We start from the raw sequence: 22,501 nt of genomic DNA, 5'->3' as shown, positions 1-22,501 counted from the left end.
TTACACAACCTAGTAATTATGATGATCTGTTTGTTTGCCACAATTACAGTGTAATTACAATTGTATTATTTGATTGCACAAATATAATTACAAGATTATATTAAATTTTAAAAATAAAAGTTGATTATCTAAACTTAAAATTTATGTAGACAAAAAAGGACCTTTATAAATGATATTAAATTAAATATTTAAAATGCATATTTTCTTTTGAAAATATATTAATTAATAAACATACGTTCTTACTAATATTATAAAAAATAATTTATTTACATTTTTTAAAATTAGTATATTTTAATTAATTAATCATAGAAACTAAAAATACAAGATTTCTTTGAACATCATGAAATGCATGTTTGACAAAAACATTACTATTATAAATATAATGACATAAAATTATTAAAATATTTGACAAAAAAATGATCTATCAAGTCTAACTAAAAAATAAATGGCTTGAAATGTGAAATATCAAGTCAATACTACTAAAATAAATAAAACTGAAAATATAACATAAGTTCTAAATTCAAAATAAACTTTAAACAAAATAATACTCTAATGTCAAATTTCAACATAACGTACATAAATATGATTTTAAAAAAAACGTAAATTTACAACTTTATTCAACAATGGCTTCTACTTTAATTTAAAAAGTTGAATACTAGGAAATTGTACTAATGAAAATAATTAACATAGAATTAAAAAAAAAAGTAATACGAAAAATTTCATGGAATCACATGAAATAAAAGTTGAGAAAGAGAAGGAAATGAAATTTAAATAATAAAAAAGAAATGAAATTTAAATAATAAAAATATATTTTTAGAAAATATTAGAATAATAAAAATAATAAGAATTTAAAAATATAATAAAAATAAAAATAGAAATAAAAGGAAGAAATTAAAAAGGAATTAACTTGTAATTACACCATATAATTACACTAATTCACAGCCTTCTCTTGAGAATTGTAAGAGGGTAACTAATTACCCCCTGCCAATTACATCAGTTACCTGCTGACCAAATAATTACATGATCAACCAAACATGCCAAACAATGTAATTACATCCAATTATATCAAATCCAATTATCAAAATGGCTTTCCAAACAGGCCCTTAGTGTTTAAAGGTGATGAAACAAAAATTCAAGATTTTCTCAATTTTTTTTGTATATTAATCCATAAATTTCTGAGAATATGACTTGAATGAATCTTTTTGACCCAAAATTTATTAATACAAATTGAAAGTCCTAATAATCATGAATTCACATTTTACGACCCAAAAACAAGATTTAAAAAAAAGAAGTTATGGCAGTAATGACACACTTGGTTGTAGGGCAACCAGAGTTAAATGACAACTTTTCAAAAAGTGCATGTGCTTATACACATCGACAACTCTGATAATCAATTTCGTGTTTGGAGACCCTAGAACGCGAAGAATACAAGTTACACCATTCATGACAAAACCCTAAGTCGTTTGAAATGGACCCTCCAAATTTCAAGATAAACAGAGATCGACAATTATGTTTTTAAATATCGAAAGCTTTGATAATCATGATTTTGCGTTCCAAGACATTGAAACTCAAAAAAAGTTGAAGCGACCCTCAGTCATGGCCAAGCCAAGGCCATTGGGGATGGCTCTCCAAATTTCAAAGGCAAAAGAAGCCCGGTGACAACTTTTCGAAAAATTTATGTGCGAACTAACACATACTTAAAGCTCCAATAACCCTGGATTTGGTTTCAGGACTCCGAAATGGTTTCTAAAAACAAGGTTATGTCGGTCATGACAAAGCCCAAGTCCTTTGGGATGGACCCTCTAATTTCAGGCCAAACGGAATTTGTGGACCATCTTACGGAAAATCTATGTGCTGATGCCCTATTCATGAAGGCCAAAAATTTGTCAAAGATGCAAATGGTCTAAAAGAGATATGAATGTAAGACAGCATTGTACTGGCAAATTTCATATTTCTACAGCAGAGCCAAAGCTATTTTAACACCACACTTGATGCATCTCAAGGAAAAGATGCAACATACTGTATATTACCTAAATAGTAATGTACTTGCCCAAAAAGGTGAGCAAGTGCAGTAGATATTCACTCCCACCGTCCCATTCACAAGGATCACAGAAAGAGAGAAAGCTCAGGTGAAGGGGTAAAGGAAAACATCCTTTCACCAAAACATTCAAACAGAGATGGCAACAAACGTGTGGCATCTAGATCTTCCTTCCAGGCCTGATCAAGAGCAACCGACGTTTTTTGACCTTGACCAGCAGTCATATCCCTTCTACCACTGGTTCTCAGCATATTCTCATTGTGCTGCAAACCATGTGGTGCTGAAGATACACCAGTTTCTGTAACCCCTAGGGTTACAGCATATCCAACAGCTGGTCCTTGCGTGCTTACTGGCAGAGAATTTGCCGTCATTGAACCTGTTGGACCATCTGTCATTAATCTCTTGGGTGGAGGCTGTGTCATCATGTTGTCCAGGCTTGCTTTGCGTTTGCCTAAACATTTTCTTTTTGTAAGTGTTTGTAGAGACAAAATCAAGAGGCAATGATACAAGTGATACATTCAAAGATGAAGAGATAAAGCATTGCAGAACACACAAGTTGAAGCATTTGGACAAAGAAGACATCTACGGAAGAGGATTCCCAACTTTTCATTTAATTGACAGACCACACAGAACTAGGACAAACATATACGGCAGACTCATGAGTTCCTAATAGATCAATTGGACTCTTAATATTTACCATGAACCTTCTCCGCATTATTCTGCAAGTAGAAGGCTAAATATATAATCCAGAAAGAAAATGAGAATAACTTAGGAAATCTATCATACAGATCATATCTATCTAGAACCATTTCAATACTGACACTAGAAGAGGCAGAACATAATTAACAAACAGCATACACAAAAGTTCACAAGGAAAAAGAATTAAAGGTTCAGTTATAGATTCCTCTATGGGAAAGAATAGAATAAGTAAAACAAAGACCAGGACATACTTGACAATGTAGTTGAGATTTTCCATTTACTCTTCAGGAATGTGCGAGTAGATGGAGATAGTGAAGCAGGAAGCAACTTGAAGCGCTCATAGATGCATAAACCAGCAGCACACTGCAAACCCATTAAATAATTATGAGAGTAATTGCAGACTGCAATAATGCCAAAATATCTAACAATAAATGTTAGAGAAGTCACATTTCACTACATTCACTATCACATTGAAATGATTGGACAAAATAATGAGGAAGACTCATTAAACATTTAAGACAACTGACCATCAAGGCTCCATATACACGCCAAGCTTCAAGCCTCTTCATTTCATTTTTTTGCTTCTCGAGCTGCATTTCGGGCTCCAGTAATTGTAAATAAGCCTCAAGATTTGGCAGCACAAGTAGGCGAACCTATACAAAATTAGAATATATCACCACTTGCTTCTTACACTACAAAATTTAATAGCAGCACATGGAAAGGAAGTACAGAGAGAACAAGGAAATACCACACCAGGTCCAAGAGCTGCTAGTCCTTGAATTGCTCCATAATGTTGTGGCAGCGCCTTAGTTGGATCCAGAAAAACATGCAGCAAAGTCCTGGTCACACGTGGCTGGAGATTGCGATACACACTACCATATCTGCACAACTTTTACTTGTGAACAAGACAGCGCCAATTGATAAATGGAACTGAAAACTAAGTTCAATACAGTCTATAAAGCACAAAATAGAAAGACGTGTTGGAATTGCCAACAACTATGCAGACATGCACTAGCAAACAACCCCCTTCTCATGGGGGCAGCAAAAAGGAAAAGGGAAAAAAGCCCAACATGTAACGGGATAATCCGGTTAGAGTAAATAGCTTGATCAACATAGAAGCAACAGCATGTGAAGCAGATGCATTCTTTCTGTAGCTTACAAATGTCAGAATTGAGTGATCCTTACCTCTTGCATATTAAAGCAACCAACGTTGCTGAGAAGTCCCTAAGTTCCCAATGATTGTCAGATAATCTCTTTCCCAACCTTTTTGCAACAAGGCACGTCATTATAGAAGGCATCAATTGGTGCAGCTGGAGATGAACTCAGCAAAATAAATTAATTAATTAAAAAGGAATAAAAAGTGACATGGAGGAGAAAATTATCAGATCAACCACAGAAAAATTAAACAACACCAATAATCAAAGCTGCATGGTTGAAGCCAACTAACACAGCTTATTCGAATTAAATAAATTAATTAATGCAATTACTCCCCTTTTCCACTTGTCATTCTTAACTCATTTCAAAAACAATAAAGTTTAACCAGTCCAATCATCAACAGAAATTTTTATACATTATCCTAAACCTACTTTCCAAAGTAAGAAGTATGTGCACCAAGACATCAGCAATAGACTCACATATGGTTCAATATGTATTTGTGTATTTTGGAAAAGGCTCCAGACTAGCCGCATCAAAGCGAAAAGGAGAGGAAAATTGTTCAAATTCCGAGAAACCTGAAATGTAACAGGCTATCATTAGATCATTTGTCCATCACCCACATATGTTACATGAACTAGGCTTAAATTGGCTACAATTACCTCATCAAAAACAAAATATGTGAAGTAAGGAACTACAGGATGAATCCCTGAGTCTGTTGCTAAGCTTCGTAGAGCTTCTTTAAAGAGAAGGGGATTAGATCTATTCACAGTAAGATCTTTAATTTTTTCATAGTAGAGCTGCAAAAAAAAAAGATGTATAAGGATAAATATGGGAAAAAAAGTATACAAACATTTTGGTACTCTTATACCTGGAGCTCACGCGATAGGACATGCTTAACAGGTACTTTAATATCAACAGGAACTCCATCCTCCTTATACTCAGTATTTCTATTATCAGACGGCATAGCTAAGGCTGCGATAAATTAATATGTTAGTCTGGAATATTGAGATTAAATATAAATTTTAACTAGCACCAATACTATAAGAATATTCCTCATTTCTAAGCAGTCGCGGGGAAAAGAAAATTAGTCAAGGCAGGAGGCAAACTAAGACAATGGGAATCAGTAGGGAAGAACACTATGCATGACAAAAGAATTCAGATGACTAGAGTAAAATCAAATTCTAAAACATCCAGACAAGCTAATTGCAGTTAAGGTTGTAACAAAATACAGACCTTCAGGGGGAGGGTTTTCAGGAATAGCAGGTTGTACTCCTTCTATAGCTAACCAATGGGCAACAACAGCAGCGTCTAGCGGTGCTTTCGGTAAAGGAGCTCCGATCACCTAAACCACAAAACACGACAACTTACTATGAGAATCACTTCAATAAATTCACAAACTAAATCTGGTATTTAAAACATTGTATATCAAAGTTCTTTACATCTTTGAATTCTACATCCTTCTCTTCAATGTAGAACAAATCCTTATATCCAGCCGCTCTCCTGAACCTTAACGGATCTCCTGAGGCAAAACCATATATTGGCTGCCCAACACAACACAGACATAAAAGAACAATCAATTATACCACAACCTCAAACTTAGATCAATCAGCTATAGCCAATGTTGTTCGGACTCTCCAAAAATATTGCCGCCCCCAAGTCGACTCTTCAAAAGATCCGACATATAATCATCAACATTTTTGAAGATTCCGAGCAACATAGAGGCTTTAGCATATATTCACTAATACACAATTTGGCTGGTACAACGGAAGAGGTACCTCTACACCTCTCAAGCTGAGTGCAGCATCCACATCATCAGTAGATAACGTAGTTCTCTTCGAATGATGCATACATTTAATAGCTTCCTAAAGAATCAAACAAAAATTTATGCAAATTACATACGCGATAACCTCACAAAAAAAAATGTCAAACCATTCATAATTTTACAATTCAAAAGAAGTGTGTGTTTTTGTTTGTATATATCGGAGGTACCTGCATAATCTCTCGAATACGGTATTCAACATCGACGGCGAGAGCAGGCAAGACATCTGCTGATAAATTGCTAACACCGATACTTTGTGATATCACTTCTATTGTCTCCTTCAGTACAATGCTCATCTTTACACTTGCTCCGGTTACTCTAGGTTAAATCTAGCTGCGACCTCAGAAATTCCGCGATATCCGTCAGCTTTTCAGAAGAGAAGGAGTAACTGCTAGCACAGCTACTGATGAGGAACTCTGAAGCAGAGGGCGTCGGCGGCGGACAACAGCGGTGTCGGTGCAGCGATTGAAAGGAGAGATTAAAACCTAAGCGGAGGGTAGAGAGAGAAAATTGTAAGAAAGTGACCCGACGGGTCGTTGCAATCGGGTCAAATGGTAACATAGCGACTTGGAGCACCACTATTTAAAACCTAGACAACAAACTATTTAACTTTTGTATACAGGGCGGAGCCAGGAAACAACCATTTATATCGAAAAATTATATTATTTATATATTGACAAAAATTATATTATTTATATATTGACAAAAATTATATATATATCAGATATTGAACACCTCTTAGATTTTTTTTGTATGTTTAGTTCTTCTTATTTTAAATCCATTTAATAAAAATTTGTCATTGAATGCAAATTGTGTGATCGTACATTTGTAGTGCTATCGTTGATATAAAATACAGAACTATTATATAATGCTTGATTTAAAGAAGAAAATGCGAAAGAGGACTATGAGTATGAACTTTGAGAGAATTAAATTTAATTTAAATAGCACATGTAGAATTGGCTACTTGATGCAAATTCTGCTCGTACTATCATTGGGCTGAACACGCACCAGCCCAAAGAATTGTATCATATTTATTGTCTCTGATTTCTAAGTCTTTCATAGCTATTCTTCTTTTTATTTTATATGTTATCGATCCACCTAAAATTCGATTGATTCGTTGAAAACGGTCTATTGATAAATACTTATCATTACAAAAATCATATTTTGATGTTCTGCAGTCAGAAAATACAAATTCATAATTATGGACATTTTGTATGTGTATTAGCACATGCTAATTTTTTTTTGAATTTGATTGATAATTCCGATTGATCTAAAATTTAGTCGGTCCATTAAAAACGACCTAGTGATCGATACTCACCATGACACATGCCTTTTTTTGGAATTTTGGGGTCATGAAATACAAAGGTAAATGTTTGTTTTTCTGTATTTGATTGATGGATTCGATTGGCCTGAAATTAAATATATCCATAAAAAACAACCTAGTGATCCATACTCACCATGACAAACATTGTTATTTTGGCGTTTTGGATTCATAAAATACAAATTTATGATTAATGAATTTTTTTAGTGTGCAGTAGTAAATGCTGAATTCTGAATTTGATTGACGGGCTCCGATTGACCTAAAATTTGATCGGTCCAACAAAGAACGACCTAGTGATCAATACTCACCATGACAAAGGTTTTTCTTTTGGGCGTTTTGCAGTTATGAAATACAAATTTAGGATACAACCACATTCCATATTATATACCTAAAGGGAGCGAAAAGGGCTATTGAATCCCCTTTGTCGAAAAATCATACTATACAATTAGCCTAAAAACAATTATTTTAATTATATATGAACTGCTGAATCCCTTTGACATAAGAAAAGATTGTAGTGGTAAATGGGATGCAAAAGTCGCCTTCGGGTCTCAAGTTCCAAATCCTATGAGTGCTTAGTATTATTTGAATCTCCTTGAATGAATTTCTGTCTTCATCAATGCAGATATAACTCAGTACTCTACGTACCTAGTTAGTCGTCGTAAGGATTCTTGAAATTTTTGAGAAGTTCAGGGATGTCATAACCAAGCATGTCATCAACAGCTTGTATCAACTTGGGTTTCAATTTCTCAAACTTGTCAATGCTAAAACCACTCAGAATTTCTCTAAAATGTTCAACATTTGGAAAATCCCCAGCTGGTAGATGGTGTTCTTTTTGAATCTGTTTGGAAGAATGATAACATTAAAGACATAGTACTCCATATTAATGCTTCTCATACTCTCCAAAAATGTTATCGCAAATGCACTAGTTTTGGAGGATATGGCACACACCGTTGATATTTTTGAAGAGTCCGAGCAATGTACTAATACGTTCATATAGAGTAAGGGAATAAGGGGTGACAGATACCTTTACGAATTCATCTGCCAAGTTATCGATCAGTCTTTTTTGGGTCTTCGATTTACCCATCATAGCAGGCATCTCCTTTTTCAGATGACTTATGATATAAGCGTGTACCTTTGCAGCTCTAGCACGTTTTACGAATTCATTTATCTGTACACAACAAAAACTGACTTTCATCCTTGTTTAAAGTAACTCAGAAGCATAGTTTACAACAATAATTGCGCCTCAAGTCCAAACAAGTTGGGATTGGCTATATAAACCTCACTGACCGCATCTCCTCATGTAAGCTCAACTCAGATCGGAAGCATAGTTTATGAGAAAAAAAGTTTAGGACCACATTCAGAGATTGTAAACTTACACGGCGATCACAAGCCTTTTTGGGTATGTTTTTAATGTCTGTAAGGAGATCAGCTTGTTCCTTCTCAAAAAGTTCTTTCCCCAAAGGCTCTGCGAGGTCCTCATTTATAGGACTGTCATTAAATGATCTGTCAAAGCCAAAAAACATCCATAGAGTTTATGCAAAACGCTAAGAAAAGAATTTTTATCTTATTTGCCATATAAAAATGAAACATTTTGGATGACTTCATAATTATGAATTCAAATAGACAGAACTATGAAATGCACATGGATATTTAGATATTTGCAAACATTAACTCTGCGCTGAAGCAAGCGTGACTTGAACACAAGGTAGTAAGAAACACGCTATATCCAACGAAGCAAATATGACGTCTATTATCTCATGAGCTAAGTTACTCCGGTTCTCTGAAAATGTTGCCACACCTCTGTCGGATCCTCCAAACTGCACTACTTTTGGCTAATCTGACATGCAAGCGTCAACATTTTTGAAGAGTCTGAGCAACATAACTCATAAGGTGTAATGTGAAACCTACTTGCAGATCTATATAAAAGTCTAGATGAGTAATCTTACATTTCACCTCTCAGTCAATAGTTAGAACCAAAATAAAGAGTTGGTTCACTATATTATCAAAGCCATCATGGTATGGATATTTCCATTCTCACCGTAAAGAAATGGATGTTGGGCCTAACTCAGCCCTAAAAGCTAGCTCATGAGGAGAGGATTGTCCAAGACTAAATAAGGAGATCAAAGGATCCTTAAACCAACCGATGTGGGACTCCAACACCCCCTATGGACAATATAAGACGGGGCCGGGTAGGTCTGGCTTTGATGCCATATAAAGAAATGGATTTTGGGCCTAAATCAACCCCAAAAGCTAGCTCATGAGAGGAAGATTATCCAAGACAATATAAAGAGACCAAAGGACCCTTAAACCCACCGATGTGGGACTCCATCACTCACATTATCATTTTATGCCACTTAATCATGTTTAGTTTGCTATAATAGTCCCATCAAAATCAATTATGAACTAATTGAAAATATAGAGATCATACCCTATGTAGACGCGTGAAACTTCAGGGGTATTCTGAACTTTACCCAAAGACCACATCAAAGCTCCATAAACCCTCATAAGCTGCAATGAAGACCAATTAAGAAAACAAATTTTAGGAGTCTATAAAGAGATTGTGAACATGAACGAAAGAAAAAATAATATGCCTTACTTGTTGGGTATCAACTTTGTCAGCCTTGTTCAATACCACACGAATCTTATCATCATGTCCTTGAAGAGATGCAATCACACGTTTGAATTCATCGCTAATATCAAGTTTGTGGGGATCAAATAATAGCAGAATGAGATCACATTTAGCAGCAAACCAGGACGTCACCCCCGTAAATTCATAGCTCCTCTGTGTTCGTTGCTTTTCTCCTGATAAAACTCCGGGTGTATCGACAAATGTAATATTCTCTAACAGCTTTTTCAACATGAGAGAGAAGGAAAAGTGTTCAGTTGTTATAAAAGAAAAAACAATGTTTTCATTATATGGTATGAGTAAGGAAGAGTCAAACTCACAGGATGCGGCATTTGAGAACATTCAAACTTTGACAAAAACGCTGTTCCAAAAGTTGTCAGACCACTAAACGGCATATCTGCTTGAACAGCAATTGTGTTCCCTGGGATACTTCTTTCATCAGGTCCATTCTGTATAATGCACAATTACAGCCACAGGTGAATCTTCAGTGTAACTTATGAGTTCACGTGAACCCAATAATTTTTGCCCAAATCCTGTATACTAATAAGAAATCCACTAAATATCTATAAATGTTTGACGGTAAACCCATGAGTTCTTGGCACCATATCAAGAAGAATAATAAGCGAGTGAACACAGTAGACAGTACAAATCAGATAAGTAGAAGTACCATGACGACGACAAATCTGTCTGTTGTAGGCTCCGGTCCAATATTAGCACCTATGGACATAAAAGAACCACAAAATGTCAACAGAGACCCGTTAAATGCACTAAAAAAGCACATAAAAGGGCAGTCCGAAGCACTAAGCTACCGGTATGCGTGGTGTCCGGGAAGGACTGGACCACAAGGGCCTATTGTACACAACCTTACCCTGCATTTCTGCAAAAGGCTGTTTCCACAGCTCGAACCCGAGATCTACCAGTTACGCCAAGAATCTTTTTTGCTAACCTGGATAGCTGGTTCTGAGTAAATGCTTAATGAAGGTTGTTTTGCCAGTGGAGTATTGACCCAAAAGCATCACCATTGGTTTGGCATCAAAATCACTATTTGCCTACCAACATAGAAGAATAACGAAGTTTAATTCATCTATATGCATCACCGTCATCATGATACCAATAAGAAAGATAACATAGTTGGGGGGGGGGGGAGATTTTAATCAGCGCAGGTAAACTGAAATGCTATACCTACCAATAAAGGAGAGACAAAATCACTGAAGTGATATGCAACTTCCAGTGGCTTTAGTTTTTTGACGTACAACTTCTTTAGTCCATCAATTATTGATGTGACATAGTTTGAAGGGACCTGAAAGGCAAATGAAAGACCGAGCATCACTCCAGGAGAAAAATAAAAATACATACTAATGGAATGCTATAAGATGTGTTCAGGATAATTTGGGAAAAGGACATTCCCATGCAATAAGTCCAACAGATAGTTTATGACATCAAAGCAAACTAAACATTTCATTGAAAGATGAGGATCACAATAATTGTTCACAAGTTAGCTTCATAGGGAGTCCATGCCATCATGTTTATAACTATCAAATGAAGTCCCACTTGTACACTGTGAAAGTTATTTAGAACATAATAACAGTTCATGCAGATTTAGTGCAGATCGGAACGATGGAATAAATAGATTCATATTGGTGATACCAATAAGTATGAAGGTTTGGTCAAGTTTTTACATGTATATTAAGCCCAATGTTCAATAGGAGAATTCTTGTATTGTTAGAGTTTTGTATGCTAGTAGAAATGTCTAGAATTTTAATGTTAGAGAACCTATTGAATTGATGTACCTAATTGGAGCAACATGGCTAGTGAATATCCATATAGACGACCCCACTATCTTGATATCGAGGCGTAGTAGCAAAGATAAAAGACAACAACCACACTCACCTTCTTTGCAGATTTTGACGATGAAAACCAATTAGCTCGTGAAGATAGCGAAAGACTGCCTGCTTCTCAACTCAATTAGTTAGATGTAGAGACAACATCCCCTTCCCAATTTCCCAAGAACGTAAACAAATAAAATAAAAATCTTATTGGATGTACTGAAATAACATTACCATTACTGTCAGGTACCCATTTGGCCACACGCTTCTTCTTCTGTAAAACATTTGAAGTAACAGTTAAGCAATGGATGGTAAAAGAAAAAAGTGAATCTAGCTGGCGTACTTACAGCGAGAAGTCCATCTAGACCTTCCATTGTAGGTAGCTGCAAATTCTCAAAGTCAACTGCATTGAATTGAAATTGTTCTAATTATAAGACCAGTATAAGAGAACAAATTCTGCTTGCTACAGAAAGCCAAAATAATGCATGACAAACAATCAACTAATTTTTAGATTTAAAATTGACCACATTTGCCAAAAGGTGCAATTGACCACTACGAAGTTAACACTACTTACCGTCAGCATTTGTGAAATCACTTGTCACTGCATGGCCAGCTTGAGCCAACGAGACCAACTACATAGCGAAATGCAAAAAATGATCTGCAGTTTATAGGGAAGAAAATTAACTATAAAAGGTGAATGAGAGTCCACACAAAGAGTTAGTACCTGCATTGCAGTTATAAACTCTTTGAAACCAAGATATCCTTGCCGTTTGGAATCTGCAGTTGCCCACACCTTAGGAAAAACAGAGAAGAAAAATGATTTGTTGAGTTTAAACAGTAGAAGCGATTCATAAAACTGCAAAGAATCATAGAACATATTAAATATAGCCGTTAATTGATTAGACATAGGTATTAAATGCATAAAAGGTACAGTAATGGTGCATCAGCTTCATCGTCGTAACAAAAAGCCATATATAAGTCAAAAAGAACTATTATGCTGCACATAATCAAATGGTATTTAGCATGGCGTGCTGTAACACTCTCTCAAATAACTAAAAGGTCCGCATCAAGAAAAACCTAGGAAGGATTTTTCTTGCAAGTAATCTCGAGGCTTTCAAATGCATCTAAGCAATTGGTATCCTACCAAAGATAGAAAGCATAGATTCGCGAAATTTCAATTTAGCAGGCAACGGAGAAAAAGACTCATTTCGGCATCCAATATTGCTAGTGGCTATTTCCACGGCTTGAAAATAGCCACTAGCAATATGGAAAATGATTCAAGATGGAAAATTACTGGACAACCAATAATCTTTTAGAGCACGTAAAAAATAACCTAAATGATACCTGGAGGAGAATTTTGAACAAAGGGGTTTTTTAAAAAAAAAAAAACAAGAAGGCCGCACCTACTTATGACCTAAAGAAAATTTTGAACACCCTTCGCCGCTAGCATAGAATCTTCATTTATGTCAAGGGGATTCAACAACTTGTATACAAACAAATACAATTCCTTTTCCCTAATCATGCAGTACAAGTTTGAAATGGCTCCCCCCCCCCTCCCCCCGCCTTGAAGGAAACGCGTGAGCGCACACACATGTGCTGTACCTAATACTGACTTATAGAAGTGCAATGATTAATAGTGCTAAAAAATAACAAAGAAACACCGAAGAAGTGAAGGGCTTGTTTGAAAAGAATTAATCACAAAAAAAGAACCTGCTTGAGATCTTCACGAGGCAAGTTTGACATCGCAAGGAAGCTGGTGGCATCCTTTCCGATGAGACGTCCATCTCCATCTGTGCTACCATTAAATTCAACAAATATTAAACTTGTAGTATTCTAAACGCATGATTTCAAAATTACACTGTGTCCAGTTCTAGAAACTCTTGAAAGTCGAACCATTCAAATTTAAATTATGGATTCATATCCACATGCACATATTTAAACAAGAATAATGGTGAGAGTGCGCGCGATAGAGAGAACAAACCCGAATCAGCAGAACTAAACCATTCTTGATAAATCTTCTCGTTCCTTTTGGAGCAGCGATTGATGGGACAAGTATCAAACTCCATTCTTCACAGAAGCCAAATTTTTTGTTCTTCTTTTGAACAAGCTAAAACCTTCTTCTTTGTTAGAGTGCCCCCACTCTATTTTTCATTTTTTTAAGGGGAAGATCCAACTTAGTTTGTTCTACCACTGCTGAGAACATAATTATGTTAAAGAAACTATCATGGATCACATAATTAAATGAGATTAACTAATACACACAGATAATGAATATATATATTCCCATGACAAAAGTTTAGCAAACACACAAGAGGATGTATTAAAGACATAAGAAAACAAATTAAAAAGGCATACTTTTTTCTAAAAAATTTGAACTTTTAGATGAAATGGTCACACAATCCATATCAAGTGTGATATAGCTTTTCCGAAATGTAGATTGAAGAGTATAAGAACAATTTGAATGTCGAATGAACAATTATTTTGTAAGAAAATTTCTAAACAACAGTGTAATTTGGATTTTAATGGTTTTTTCATGAATCATACAGAAACAGGGAGGAGAAAATTGTTGGTGATGGAATCATGCATGCATTTTTTAGCCTAAGGTCTATTAAAAACAGCCTTCTCCACAAAGATAGGATAAGGTCTACATACATGCATCCTACCCTCTGTAGATCCCACTTGTGGGATTAAACTTGGTATGTTGGAATCATGCGTGCATTTTGTGGTGGGATGAATGAAATCCCTTATTTATTCATAAACTCAACAAATCTTTGAACCATCTCTACAATTCTCCACAACTCTCTACCACATGAAAATAGCCCAATTCATAGCAGTACAAAACCTACTCTCCACAACTCTCTACCACATGAAAATAGCCCAATTCATAGCAGTACAAAACCTACTTTGACTAGAAATTGTAAAACCTATTCCTATATAACTTTACCTACAAATCGTACATAGACAAAATCAAAATAATCTAGCAAATATCAAATCCTAAACAAATTTTATTTCCTACAATTTTGAAATATTCTTCAACGTAAAATACTCCTAGTAAGAGCCGTCCCTCTTGAACGGTATGAGCCCAACATAGACCAAATCTAAATTGAATACAATAATAGCATTTCCAACGTAATCTCAGAAGCAATTCCTACCTTGTGAAGGTAGAGAAATTATTTTCCATAACACCTCAAATCAAAATTGACTGAGCTTGTGAATTTTGAATATCAGATGGTTAAATAAAAAAAAATCATGCACTAAATGATTACGACAACATACCCAGTGTAATTCCATAAGTGGGTCTACCCAACCTTACCCTCCCTCCCATGCACCCTCGAATCAAAATTAATTGAGCTTGTGAATTTCAAATATTAGATGATTAAATAAAAAAATAAATCATGCACTAAATTGATTACAACAACATAACCAATGTAACCACAAGTGGGTCTGGGAGGTGGTGTCTACCCAACCTTATCCTCCCATGCACCCTCGAATCAAAATTAATTGAGCTTGTGAATTTCGAATATCAGATGGTTAAATAAAAAAAATGAAATCATGCACTAAATATATTACAACAACAACATATCCAGTGTAATCCCACGAGTGGGAGCTACCCAACCTTACCCTCCCTCCCATGCACCCTCGAATCAAAATTAATTGAGCTCGTGAATTTCGAATATCAGATGATTAAATAAAAGGGAAATGATCAATACTTACAAATATGAAGCCTTTAGGTTTTCAATATGAAAGAATTGGGTTGAAATGCCTTAATTGCTCTCTGCTTTCTCCTCTCCTTCTGTGTATAAATTTTTGTTTGTGTGTATAAAATAAATGAGATCAAACAAGGAGAGGAAAAAAAACAGAGCGTTTATAAAAAGAGAAAGCCTATAATAATGAAGATTATGGAAAGAAAAGGAGAGAAATGTGCACAAGGCAAAAAGAAAGGAAGGAAATAATTTTTTTTATAAAAAAAAAAACAGAAAGAAAAAGGGAAATAGGAAAAAGGAAAAAGAATAAATAAAAGAGTTTACGGGCAATAAGAATAGAGTGTATGCAAACTTTATCATTTGCAATAAATTTTAAAATAATGGAAATTGACGACAAATTTGAAATCACAAATAAAATATGATGAAACAAAACTTTTATTGATTGAATATTTGTGAGTACAATTTTATTTTTATTCTTCTCTCCTAAATATTCTCAAATAACATGATTGGAGGGCCGTTAGTAGCGAATTTCTAGAAACCAAGGATGATATAGGCGTCAGGCGACATGCTTTACTTAGAGAAAAATAATATTTGATGTCTTGATCGTTTGTGAATATGAAAGATTTAATGGAAATATTCAAGATGTGATGCCTTAATTTCTTTATAAATACACAAGAATTTATGAGATATCTTGATTTCTTTATAAATATCCAAAACATTATGAAATATTCAAGAAACACATTACTTTGCTAATATGAATCTCTTCACTTTTGATGCCACACCTAGAGGCTAAGCTATCCTTGCCAAAGGGGTGCCAAGCGACACCCTTCATCAGAAAACTACACTATATATATAGGTCAATTTTGATTTTATATATATATATAAAAGTGCTGACACTTCATAACACAAGGTAAATCTTTAGTGCAGTGGTTAAGGGATTGCAAAAGTTCTTAAGGTCGTGTTCTAGCCTTGTCTTAATAGAAATAAGTCATGGACAAGAAGAAAATTTGTAATTACATGTACATATACAAAAGTCAGAAATAACATGAAATAACAACATATTTCCTCAAAATAACTCAAGTGAAATTGGCATCAGAACTACAATCCATCCTGATAAGTTATTTACCAAGCAAAAAAACAATAATAGAAAGAATATGACATCAGAAATGATATAAAAGTTGAATCAACAAATAACTCGCTACGCAAACTCGCCTTATAAGAAGAGCTCGGAATGTTGCTCGAACTCTTCAAAAATATCATTCGATGTATGTTGAATTCTCCAAAAGTAGTACGTTTTTGGAGTATCCAACAAGGGTACAACAACATTTTTAAAGAATCCGAACAACATAACGTGTAGCTAATAATTCAAGAAATGCCAATGGTTTTCCCCAGCAACCAGAGCACTAGTGACAATTCTATCCCAAATATGGTGTGAATAGAACTTCTATCCAGCATGAATCCATAAATTGTTACTCCTGCTCTGTTGTTCTCAAAATATGTCACTGCAAACAGGTTTGTCAAAATAAAGTACCATTAGAGTGATCCTAGCTAAGCAATATTACAAAACTTAATACTCCTTCCGTTTCAAATTATGTGGTGTAGTTTGACTGGTTGCGGAATTAAAGAAATATGGAAAAGACTTTGCAATGTTCCATAACTATCCTTAGAATAATTGAGTTTTTAAATAGAAGAAAACACCTTTGTGCCCTTTTTGCCAAATAAGTGGAACCAAACATGGGTAAAAGTAAAATGTTGATTGTGTCATTAAACATATGTTAAATAGAAAATGTGTCATTTTTTTGGGGACGAACTTAAAAATAAGTGTCACATAAATGAGGACAGAGTGTGATTTTAACACAACTATTTTCTATATTTTCCAAGTTACCAAATTGTCTTGTTATATGAATAAGTAGTCTGCTGTTGTAGGTAATTTAACTTAATGGCGCAAAATTATTACATAATGTCTCGGCTTGGGTAGAGTTAGGAGCGCGCAAGGGGTTCATCTAACATTCTTCATCAAAAAATTACCTATATATACAAAAGGTCAAATTTTTTACTATCCCCATGGATTCTCCGTGTGTTTACTTCTATATATTTTGAATCCATAGTGATAATTCAAGTTGTCAGTTCACAGAAGTTAAACTCATATAGTAATACAAGGGAAGGAACAAGAAAACAATTTAAACAAACATATCATACCTAATGCCTGTCTTTTCTGGAATGAAATTGTGCTATAAGCATATGCATGGATGAATTTCGTATTGTCCAACTCGTCTTCTTCATCTCCAACGTCATCAGCATCAGATGATCCTTCAGAACATACAGGAAAAACTTGGTCACGGGTCGCTCGACTAATTGGAGTCTCAGCCTCAGTCGAATCAAATGAGTCTATAGTTGCACATACGTGCCACTTGGCGGCAAGGCACGTTACAGATTGAGCCTTGTGTGTAATTCTGGTTGCGCTTCTCAACAGTATCATGAGACCAGCAAGAAGGCTGACAGAGCAGAGCTGCATATTAAGACGACAGCATTTAATCACGAGTAACAGCAACAAAACAAAGATTCAGGATGAGGATCGGCTGGAAGAACTAGGGGAATGGAGTTGAACTGCTAAACGAAGGGTCAATCATCTAGGATAAGAATCCTAATAGGTACTCTCTTGGTTTCATTTTGTATGACGGTATTTGACTGAGCACGAACTTTATAAAAGAAAGACCGACTTTAACCACAATCACGAAGTACCCTTAGAATGCTAAAAGAGCATGTCATTACAGTAAAATGAGAAATTTAAAGTTAAAGGTGTACCAAATATAGAAGGGTATTGTTCTTTTTGGTACAAGTTAAAAACGAAAGAGTGTCATATAAAATGGAACGGAAATGGAGGAAATGGTTGATTTGTTTGATATGCTCTGTTACCAGAAATACTTGGTGAAAAATAGCATTCAGTACCAAACATTCACTGATAAAATTGTGATCAGTGATATATAGTTCAAGATTCATGTGTTTGTATCTCATTTGTCGACTGACACATTTTTTATGACGTGTTTACTCTAAATTACTCCCTCCGTTTCAATTTGTTTGTCCTACTTTTCGTTTTAGTCCATTTAAAAAAGAATGTCTATTTTCTTTTTTGGCAACTCTTTAATTCTAACTTTCCGTCTAACATGTTTAAGATCACAAGATTAAAGAGTATTTTTGGTACATTCTATATATCTTTAGTTTAAGACCATAATATTCAAAAGTCTTCTTTACTTTCTTAAACTTCGTATCAAGTCAAAACCAGACAAACAAATTGAAATGAAGGGAGTATTAGAAATGTGGACATGAGAATTTCCACATATCATCTCGGTGATACTCTCTTAGTTAAAATAGAATTTCTCAAACTATTTCTGTTGAATATAGGAAGCAATGAGAAATAAGAATGCTAATTATAGGTTAATAAGGCATACCGCGAGTTCACCACTTTTGTAGATATGAAGATCTGCAGTTGAACGTGTAGTCATGAGAAGGGACGCAAATTGGCTTGCTGTAACGAACATCAATACCCACAAGATGAATGATCGGTACCTATGGCTAATGATCCTTAAGTGCCTCCTAATTCTCAAATGCTCTCTCAACACCGATTCAACATCAGAATCCACGTGAAAGACCTGAGCAAAATCTTGTAGTCGAAGAATTTGAAGGTAACATATCAACCGGAAAAGTATACAAACTAGGAAGAACACAACCGTCCTGTAGAGCCAAGAACTCAGCTCTAGAATGCACGCGACAGTATCACTCACAATGACGTTGCCCAAAAAGGGGATTCGGGTACCACCCGAGCTGTACCACCAAATCTTGTACGCGCATTCAACAGCAAAACATGGTAGGACAAATATGAATAAGATCTTTAGTGAGCTCTGCATAATGAGAAGAAGAATTATTGTTACATCAAAGTTGATCAATACTCCATCCTTTCAACTTATATAAACACTCTTTCTATTTCGAAATGTTTCATATAATTGATTCAATTCCACTAATAATATTATCCTTTGTAATTATCAAGACTTTCAAGAATTGATTTAACTATTCAAAATAGGTGATTCCTCAAGTGTACAAAATCTTTCTCTACACTCTCAAACGCTCTTCTATTCCTCTCTCACCATTATCAATTAAATTCTTTTAACTGCTAGTTACAATCTTTACGAGATTATGAATTACTCCCTCCGTCTCAATTTATATGACATTATTGACTTGACACAATATTTAAGAAAAAAAAGGAAATTTTTGAAACTTGTGGTCTAAACTAACCCTTAGAAGAGGGAGTAATAACGATCACGAGATTTACGTCTAATTACCAAACAAGTTAGGTAATAATACAAATATTTGTTCACTATCCGTGCATAAAACTTAAACTCGGAAAAAAAAAGTGAAAGAGAAAACTTACATTGAGCTGTTCAGTGTAGCCTCTTCTTACTGTTTCACTCTCATCACAAAGCTTATCAAGGAACAAAAACCTTCTCAGCCCATATTTCTTAACAAATCGAGAAAGACAAACAAATGACAGAGCAGCAACACAGCTAAGCGACAGCTGCACAACGTTGTCATAAGGACGACTGTGCGCAGCATCGCTACCGTCCCTTGCCAGAAGAAAATGTGAAAGGCAAGGGACGATTACAGCCAATAGTATAAAAACAAACCAAGATAGACAAGCGGAAAATACGTCAGATTGATCAACACACATCCATTTCAGCCATGTTCTGAAACTTCGTAATTCGTCGTAAGCATTTGATACTGTTCTTTCAATTTCCTTGTTTTTGTTAAGTAAAGTTTCCTTCTTGTTGTCACACATTTTGGCTAAGTTTTCGTGATCTCTGCTTGTTTGTTTTTCTGGAAAAAAAAATTAAACTGTGTTTCAGACAAATTTATGGTGTATGAGATAAATGGCAGAGCTAGACATTCATAAAGTATACAAGAAATTATGGGCAGACAGAGTTAATGGTACCTGTAATAGTGAGAGGTTAATATACTATGATAATAATTAAATTTACCGTCCTCGAAAGAGTGCATTTGACAGATAGAAGTACTTAGTATCTGTGTTTATATAAAAGGTAATAAGAAGTTCCTAAAATATATCAAGCTTGTTTGTTTGAAACCATAAGTCATAATAAAGTTAGAAATTCTAACTTAAATGACTTTTTGTTTATTTTTAAATATTTTTTTTATGTTACTTAAATATTATAAAGGTTATTTTAACTTAGAAATACCTTAAATAAGTCAATTCAAATAAACTCATAGTAATATGATATTTATAGTGATAGAAGATAACAAATATCTCATCGTGATGCATGCGATCCAAACCTATGATTATTAAAAGAAATAAAAATTAGTGGCATACCTGGAAATTATGTGATCCAAAGCAATTTTTGAATTCCTTGCTATTGAACTAAAACTTTTGCTTCAATAAATTTATACAGTATAATTTTTCGTTGAAGATAATTATACTCCCTAAAATGACAGTAAGTTTGATGATTGGGTGATGGAGATGGGAGAAGAAAGGGAAGAGCAGGATGCAAGAAAAAGCAATTGGTTGCTTTATGTGGGGAGAGGGAAGGAATAAATGTTTTCTTAAAAGCAAAAAGAAGAAGAAAAAAAGCAATAGAAACATGCAGAAGACAGTGAGAATTATGTAGTGTAGTATCCTTTTATAATGAAAAGATAATACTGTGCATAATGGTTCTGGATTCTTCCAATCAATGGGATTTACTTCTTAATTAGTTTGGTATATATATATAATAAGTAATACTTCCCATTTTAAAAAGAATTGGCTGGTTTAATTTGACACGAAATTAAAAAAAAAAAGATTTTTCATTCTTGTGGTTCTAAATTAAAGTTATGTCAAATATATAAAAACGTTCTTTAATCTTATGGCCTAAAACATGTCATGTGGAAAGGTGAAATTAAAATGTTACAAAAAAAAGAATTATTCTTTTTTAAACAGAATAAAAAGAGTAGGGAGATCTTTTTTTTAAACGGGTGGAGTATAATAATACTAATAACAAGATTAATTGTATCATAATTTATTTTTTTTGCATTAATATTTAAAAACACATCCGCTTTATCATTTTTTTTGTGAATTTTATATCATAAATAGCTCAAGCACATTAGTCTCTTAAAGTTAAAATCAAACAAATGCCTTAATATTCTTTTTTAAAATCAGTCTATTCTTGGAGCTCATTAAAATGCAAAATTGTTAATAACTTTTTTATGATTGATTTTTTCTAATAATTCAATTTTGCTAATTGATAATATGGGCTATTCATTTCATCTTTCTTGAGATATAATAAACCTAATTTGTCAAGCTTCTTCTGATAAATTTTCTTCTATGAAAAGTTTACTATTTCTACAATAATACTCAATAATTTACTTGGAGTGAAAGCTCACTACCTACTTTTAGGCTTTATCTTTACAAAATATCCACTACATGAAATTTTAAATTCCATGGTTGTCTTAATAACTTGTTGGTAAAAATTTATTCATACAGAGTATTTATATCAAATTAATATATGTATATCATGTGTTTAAATACAGAGGCTATTTAATTAATTATAACTAATTTATATATAATCTTATTTTATTAAATCATTTAATCATGATAAATTATATTAATTTGATGTATCCGAAGCAATTTAAGTTTTTACCATTATTTGGTTGCCAAAGGAATCTTAGGCTAGTCCACGTGTCAATATATACTAGCTAACTAAGTTGTACCCATAATTTATATATAAACTAGCTAACCAAGGTTGTTTATATAGCATTAATTAAACTTGATTTGTTAGTTAGTTTTGTCTATACATTATATTATATCCAAATCAGATGCTTTAATAAGATGACAAAATGAGATCATATGCAGATCATAAGTAACAGATGTACTAAGTTTATAGAGCAAACATGCGATTATGCAAATTTGCCAACCTGCCCATTATTATCACCACATGTGATGTCGACCTTTATTCTCTTTATAAAATGTATTTTTATAATTGTTGTTTGATATTTGTATTGAAATTCATTTTTATTACATTCAAAGTTATGATTCATCGTTATAAAATAGGAGCGTACGTAAAGGGGCCATTAGGTATACGTGAAATCCATGCTTCTCTCTCGAAATCATATATTATAGTGTTATATTTTTTTAAAAATATTTAAATATAGATATGTGAACTCACATTTAGTATCATATAATATAAGATTGGATGCACCCCTCTAAATGAGTTTAAAATTTTGAATCTTATACTTATCTTGTTTAATTTTTCTTTCTAAACACCTCTTTAAGT

General features: G+C 34.0%; 3 protein-coding genes across 4 annotated transcripts; all 3 read right to left on the bottom strand.

Annotated features, from left to right (window-relative positions):
• Positions 1–1,915: 1,915 nt before the first annotated feature.
• LOC129876959 (transcription initiation factor TFIID subunit 6-like) lies at positions 1,916–6,264 on the bottom strand. The gene is made up of 12 exons (XM_055952436.1): positions 5,882–6,264; positions 5,668–5,754; positions 5,332–5,433; positions 5,126–5,234; positions 4,761–4,864; positions 4,552–4,689; positions 4,372–4,467; positions 3,923–4,047; positions 3,486–3,618; positions 3,265–3,390; positions 2,989–3,100; positions 1,916–2,489 (listed from the first exon to the last, which is right to left on the bottom strand). Exons 1-12 carry the CDS (start codon positions 6,005–6,007, stop codon positions 2,107–2,109), a joined length of 1,641 nt encoding a protein of 546 aa, XP_055808411.1. The 5' UTR covers positions 6,008–6,264; the 3' UTR covers positions 1,916–2,106.
• Positions 6,265–7,502: 1,238 nt separating this feature from the next.
• LOC129877093 (EH domain-containing protein 1-like) lies at positions 7,503–13,690 on the bottom strand. The gene is made up of 16 exons (XM_055952573.1): positions 13,466–13,690; positions 13,195–13,274; positions 12,209–12,277; positions 12,059–12,116; positions 11,832–11,887; positions 11,719–11,758; positions 11,543–11,613; positions 10,845–10,958; positions 10,605–10,707; positions 10,326–10,375; positions 9,979–10,107; positions 9,629–9,880; positions 9,461–9,540; positions 8,409–8,535; positions 8,057–8,200; positions 7,503–7,870 (listed from the first exon to the last, which is right to left on the bottom strand). The coding sequence occupies exons 1-16, from the start codon at positions 13,548–13,550 to the stop codon at positions 7,682–7,684; spliced, it is 1,647 nt and encodes a 548-aa protein (XP_055808548.1). The 5' UTR covers positions 13,551–13,690; the 3' UTR covers positions 7,503–7,681.
• A 2,546-nt stretch (positions 13,691–16,236) lies between these two features.
• Positions 16,237–20,827, bottom strand: LOC129876503 (uncharacterized). Of its 2 annotated transcripts, none has more exons than XM_055951955.1 (5): positions 20,566–20,827; positions 19,615–20,057; positions 18,638–19,087; positions 17,388–17,697; positions 16,237–16,690 (listed from the first exon to the last, which is right to left on the bottom strand). In XM_055951955.1, exons 2-5 carry the CDS (start codon positions 20,017–20,019, stop codon positions 16,554–16,556), a joined length of 1,302 nt encoding a protein of 433 aa, XP_055807930.1. In that variant the 5' UTR covers positions 20,020–20,057; positions 20,566–20,827; the 3' UTR covers positions 16,237–16,553. The 2 variants fall into 2 exon arrangements, with proteins under 2 accessions (XP_055807930.1, XP_055807931.1); XM_055951956.1 differs by lacking the exon at positions 20,566–20,827 and adding an exon at positions 20,173–20,256.
• Positions 20,828–22,501: the final 1,674 nt, after the last annotated feature.

The sequence above is a fragment of the Solanum dulcamara genome, chromosome 12, assembly GCF_947179165.1.
Source record: "Solanum dulcamara chromosome 12, daSolDulc1.2, whole genome shotgun sequence".
Classification (NCBI taxonomy): Eukaryota; Viridiplantae; Streptophyta; class Magnoliopsida; order Solanales; family Solanaceae; genus Solanum; species Solanum dulcamara.
Note: the sequence above shows the minus strand (reverse complement) of the source record. Positions and strands in the feature narration are given on the sequence as shown.